Source organism: Nicotiana tomentosiformis, chromosome 10 (assembly GCF_000390325.3).
Source record: "Nicotiana tomentosiformis chromosome 10, ASM39032v3, whole genome shotgun sequence".
NCBI classification, from domain to species: Eukaryota; Viridiplantae; Streptophyta; class Magnoliopsida; order Solanales; family Solanaceae; genus Nicotiana; species Nicotiana tomentosiformis.
This window is the reverse complement of record NC_090821.1, coordinates 67,997,478-68,003,763: the sequence shown is the minus strand read 5'-3', so window position 1 is coordinate 68,003,763 and position 6,286 is coordinate 67,997,478. Positions and strand designations below refer to the sequence as shown.

At 32.1% G+C, this 6,286-nt stretch overlaps 1 protein-coding gene across 1 annotated transcript; it reads left to right on the top strand.

The window, feature by feature from the left end:
* Nucleotides 1-5,564: 5,564 nt before the first annotated feature.
* Nucleotides 5,565-5,873, top strand: LOC138900347 (uncharacterized). The gene has a single exon (XM_070187076.1). It carries the CDS (start codon nucleotides 5,565-5,567, stop codon nucleotides 5,871-5,873), a length of 309 nt encoding a protein of 102 aa, XP_070043177.1.
* The last annotated feature ends 413 nt before the right edge of the window (nucleotides 5,874-6,286 follow it).

Genomic DNA, 6,286 nt, shown 5'->3' with positions numbered 1-6,286 from the left:
CATGTAACAATATTCGATAACAAAAACCTGTAGAAAATAAACAAGAATACAAAGATTAGGAAGATCTCCAACCTGTCTGGACAGAAATTTTGCTCACATTAACAAATTAACATGCCACAACGGTAAGTAGAGCAGAAAAGGGTGTGTTCTAATTATCACAGAGTTGCATTCTTTATAGCAAGGATAGGGGCAGACCTAGAGCATTGAATACGGATTCCCGGGAACCCAGTAACTCTTGCGTAGATCCTGTATTTATATTAAGAAATTCACTAAATATTTGTAAATATCTAACTGTGAACCAAGTTATTATTGCATATTAATTTGAAATTACGGTAGGAACTCATAAGCCTCAAATTCTGGATCCGTCTATGAGCGAGGATGCCTTTTGTCTAAAGCTTCGCTCGTGTTTATAGCAAGGATGCCTTTCGTCTAAAGCTTCGCTCGTGGCAGATGCGGATCTAGGATTTAAGTTTTATGGGTTCAATATGTAAAGTTTTTATCATTGAACCCATTGTATTTTTAAAGTTATGAGTTCATATTGCTATATATTGCAATATTAATGAATTTTTATGCATAAATTTATGTTCCGCGCCAAAAGTACTGGGTTTAATTGTGCTGACTTTTGGCGATGGAATGATGGTGCGTCGTGCAAGTGGTGCCACAAGTGTCGTGCGCATGGGACTAAGCTCAGTACATGTCGAATGCGTGCAAGAGGACTAAACAGATTCGCTATACTAAAGGAAAAATCAAAAGAAAAGAAACGAGAATCCTATTACAGTTTGCTTCTATTAGGCTTATCAAACTTATTATCGAAGTGAAATTGATGTATACACAAAAGCAGAGTCGCAAGAAAGTTATAAAGTAAAATTTAATGTCAGATATTCTCATCAAACTTCAAAGCAAAAAAAAAAATCAAGAATATTCTCGTAAAAGTATCTAATTGTGAATTATATGGGGTACCATATGAAAGGTATTAAGTGCAGAACAGAATCAAAGAAAGAAAAATACGTGGAATAAATAATAAATACTTATACCTTTAGAGAATGATGAAGAAAGTAGGGGAGCGGCGTTGCCGAGATTATGAAGTTGAAGCCGGTTAAGATATTTATATGTAGTTCATCCTACAAAGAGTTTGGGCTTTGACCAATGTTCTTCTCCCATACAATTTGGGATAAATAACATAGTCGTGCTGAGAAAAAAATCTTCAAAACAAAAAATAAAATACATTGTCTTTGATTAAACTTTTAAAATCTACTCATTTGAAATATATTTTATGTTTTCGAGAAAATATTTTTGAAAAATAAGAGTTTGCGGACTAATCAATTTTGAGAGACATTTTATTAGAGTAGCAATTTCTATTTTATCAAGGTTTCAAAAGTACTTCTAGGTTGAAGCTATTTTTTCAGGCTTCTAAAAAATAGCTTCTGCTACTACTTGAAGGTACTTATTATTTTTTGCTTAAAAGCTTGGGCAAATACCCCACCTCTTTAAAATAATCATATGCTATGAGTGTCAAACTACCTAATTTTCAGTATGAATTTTGACATAAAATCTGCAAGTTTTTTAAAAAATAAAATAATATTTACATATTTAATAAATACATAAAAAGCACTACTAGTTATAATAGTCTATACTTTAATTTATCTTTAAAATATCTTGAAAAATTATGGTCAAATAAAGGTTTCTTTACTCTCCAAACAGTAATAGTGCAACAAAAAGTAGCAAAAAGAGAGACTATAACCTCTCATAATGTTTTGCTCTATCACATTAATCTCCCCGTAGTTTATAATATTACGTTCACCTTTCTTATTTTGGTTTTGTAATAATTCTTTTTACATGTTTCATTAATGTAAATAAGACATAGTTTGATGAAATTTTTTCCTTCTAATATTAAATTCTTTAAATTATTTCCCTTATATATATATATATATATATATATATATATAATACACACACACGCTACAATTAAAATATATTGGTGGTTTATTTGAATGAGCTAAGAACAAGGTCCCAAGTCGTATATATAAGTTGCACTTACACTTGTTACATAAGTCGCAAAAAGTTATTTACACATTTTTACTTTATGAACGATCTCTCACCCCCTAATCTTTTTTTAAGTGAATTTAATAACTCCTGATTCAATACATTTATATGGAGTAGTTCATCAAATTGACATAAAATAATTTTTCCTTTTTGCTAAAACATAAAAGTATATGCTACATTATTTCAGTTTACTGAATTGAACCGCTATTCTAATCCCATTCAGAGTGACCTCTTAATTTTTTTTAAAAACAATTAAACTTTAAAGTATTTGGCATCCGAAACCTACAAGCAGATAAACCATAAATGAAGAAACAATTCCCTTTAATTAAATAAACCTCAACACTAACCATCTTTAGTTTTGAGCCTCAAAATTCCCTGAGCCTTAGTTATAGTGAATTGGTTGGTAGTGCTGTACTGTTTTGTTTCATTGCTTAAGAAAAGCATTGTGTTTGTTACACACAACCTATACTTCTTTCTTTTAAATATGTTAAGCCCTTTTCTTCAATATAAAATTTTCTGCTGGATAAAGCATGAGAAATACTATTACAGAAATAAACGATGTTTTTATACTACTTCATAGTTATTATATTTTGATTGTTAGATGATGATATTGTTGGGGTATATACTATTAATCATGCATTTAGATATAGTATATTCTAACAATTGTCATGGTTAAAAGTCTAAGTGAATGATTGTTGGGATATATTGTTTATTCAATTTAATAAAGTTTTAAATAGATAATATATTAGTGTGTTTCCTTTGCTTATATAGTAGATGATTTAGTGTATAGAGTTTAGTTTATACACGGAAGATTAAATCATTTGTTATTATAAGTATAAAGTTTGAGTTCACAATCTAATGATGGAATTGGACAAACCATCAGGAATGATTGTAGCATACGATTGAATGCAATTTATCTTGATTATAGAAATGGTTTAATTTCAATTTCTTGTGCTAGTACATTAATTTGTATGTATTGAACGGACCAAGTAGAGATAAGTATTTTATACTGACTTAATAAAATAAATTCTCTAGCCATTAAATGTACTTATACTCTAAATCTTGATATATTTATTATTAGATGTGTATATTATTATTGTTTTAATTTATTAAAAGGCGAGATCCTTTCTTAGGTCAATATACCTGGTAAATTGGATAATAATAATGTACATTGGCGAAATAATAGTTAATTGATGGAATCCATATCTCGGTTTAGAGATTGATGATACACCTTTATGAAAGTTTATAAGTTTTCATGTGTAAACCCGGCCGGTGAATTTTATATCCGGCACATGAAATAAGCTAAGCGAAAGTCTAAAGAAAATAATCAATAAATTAAATCGTCAGTAATCTAATTTAATTGATTAGTATTTGAATCTTAACATGGGGAGTTAAATAAGATTTAATAGATGAATTTCGAAATTGAATAAGGACTGAAACTATGAATTTTTAGTGGGAATAATTCGTAATTAATTATGGTGAATATTAATTTCGAAAATTAAAAATTAATTCCATAATTGGAAGCCTTGTTAATTAAATTCTGTGGTCTCTGATGTGCCTAAAGAATAGGAAATAAAGGAATTATTTTTCTGGTGGAAAAGAAAACCCAACAGGTTTTGAAAAAAGGTTTTAACCCTTAAAACTTGCGTTATAAATACATAAGGTTTTCCACATAGAAGAGGTAGAACAAGGTGACCGAAAATTTCAGCCTTTTTCCTAGAAATTTCGCCCGCACAAAATTACTATTTTCGAATATTATTTTGGTAACACAGTAGAAGACCGTAGAACGTTCGAAGATCGTAATCGTGCTGGTGATGGAGATTCCATTGAGACGCTGTGGTTCTGAAGGCGTACATGACTGAAAAGCTGTGTTCACGCTTCAAGAGATAACCCGAAAAACTCTGTATATGCTAGTTGTCTAGATTACATGTGATTTTGATGTTGGGATTGCTTCAGCAACATATAATTATCCATCAGATACATGTCTAGTAACTACTTTTGCATTTCTTGATGTAAAACCTAATTAAAGTTTAGAAGAGATGTCACAATTATTCTAATCATGCTTGAAATCATCAATAGCCTCTTTCTTCTTTTTCCCCCTTTTCCGTTGATTTATCTGTCTTAATTCCATCTATCTTTATGACCTTTGTCGTTGTTATTGTTTTATTATTTCTTTTCATCTTAATGAGCCGAGGGTCTATCAGAAACAACTTCTCTACGATTCTATTCCAGGGTAGGGGTAAGGTCTGCCTACATATTATCTCTAGACCCTATTTATAGGATTATATAGGGTTGTTATTATTGATGATGATGATTTACCTGCCTTGAAACATAAATTTAAGTGCCTTTCATTGTGAATGCATGTAAAAGACTAATGTCATCCTTTGTTATGGAATATATTGCATTTCACTTTCTTTCTCAACGAGCAAAAATTGAACTGATTACATTGGCTACTTGCTTTTTCATTCTTAGGAGATATGCTTCCAAATGGTATCAAAGGAGAAAGATTAGGCAGAAGCCATGAATCAGTTGGTGATGTAGATATAATCAGCAACTTGCCAAGGGATATGATTAATTGCATTATGAGGAAAATGCCTATATGCAATGTTATAAGAACAAGTGTTCTGTAAAAAAAAATGGAGATTTTACTGTTAAGTTATATTTCAAAGTTTCAATGATGACAATGTTCACTTACCTTGGTTTGCAGGAATCGAAATCATCAAAAGAAAAGAATACTAATGAGAAGTTGTTCAAAGATGTGATTGCTGAATTAATGGACAAGAAGAAGGAATCAAATTTTAGCACATTCATTCGTCCTCAATCAAAGGAAATCAGATTACAAATCAAGGAGCTATTGCCAGCAAATATTCAGTATCCTTAATTAAGCTCAATAGTAGGTTTGAATGTTTCCTCAATGTAAGCCTGTGACAAGGAAGGTTAATATCGAATCCGGTCCCTCCCAAGAGTAGGATTCGAAAAGGCACCCCTTGGGTCAAATCCCTTTGAAGATCTCGTGCCTCTATTTTCGGTCAAGGCTCAACGGCTCTCTTCTCTCCTATAAGAGAGTTGTGTCATTATTCAAAATTCATTGTTGCTATACTTCTTTGGCGGCGAACGAATCAAAACCATTTGTATTGTAATACTTTCAAGATATAAAAGAAACCCTTGTGACCCAAGGAAAACTGGATGTAAGTACCACACCGGTACCGAACTAGTATAAAATCACTGTGTGTTATTCTCTCTACATTTACTGTTATCTTACATTCTGCTCTTAATCTAGTCAACTAAAATCATCGTTAGTCGACTAATTTTTTAATAGACCACAATTCACCCCCTATTGTACCTTCAATTAGTATCAGAGCAAGGCTCACAATCTCTGCTTAACAACTGGTGAGAAAAAGACCATAGGATCTAACACTGTTGTTGGTGCACTATTTCAAGAAGGAACCTCTCAGGTTCGACCTCCTTATTTCAACGGATAATACTTTTCTCATTGGAAAGTGCGTATGGAAACATATACGATGTCACATGACATTAAAGTTTGGCGTGTGATCAAAAAAGGAAATCTTCCAATCCCACCAAAGAAGGATGCAAATGGTCAAGTCATCATATCAACTGATCCTCTTGACTTAGATGACTACACTAATGAACAAGCTGCTGTCATAACTATAAATGCCAAAGCAAAAAATCTACTGTACAATGCTATCAATGGAGAAGAGTATGAAAAGATATCAAGTTGTGAAACAGCCAAAGAAATGTGGGACAAACTGGAGGTCACGTACGAAGGAACCAACAAAGTAAAAGAAACAAGAATCAATCTTTTGGTTTGAGACTACGAGCTATTTCAAATGAAGGATGGAGAATCAGTGGAAGAGATGTTCTCCGGGTTCAGCAAATTCTTGGAGATCTGAAGTCCTTTGGCAGACCTATCAAAAGTGGTGAACAAGTTAGAAAAATTCTCAGGAGTTTACCTACCATTTGGCAACCAAAAGTCATCGCTTTGGAATGTCAGGATCTTGACAAAATTTCCTATGATGAACTCAGAGGTGATCTAATTGATTTTGAAAAAACTCACTTGGATAGATAAATTCAAGAAAAGAAAAAAACGGTTACCTTTAAGGCAACTGTGGCTGAACCATAAAATGAAGAAGAAGAAGAAGAAGAAGGAGGAGAACAAGATGAAAACATTGCCATGCTCTCTCAAGTTGTAACAAGCATGATGAGGAAAAACAGAAATAGCAGA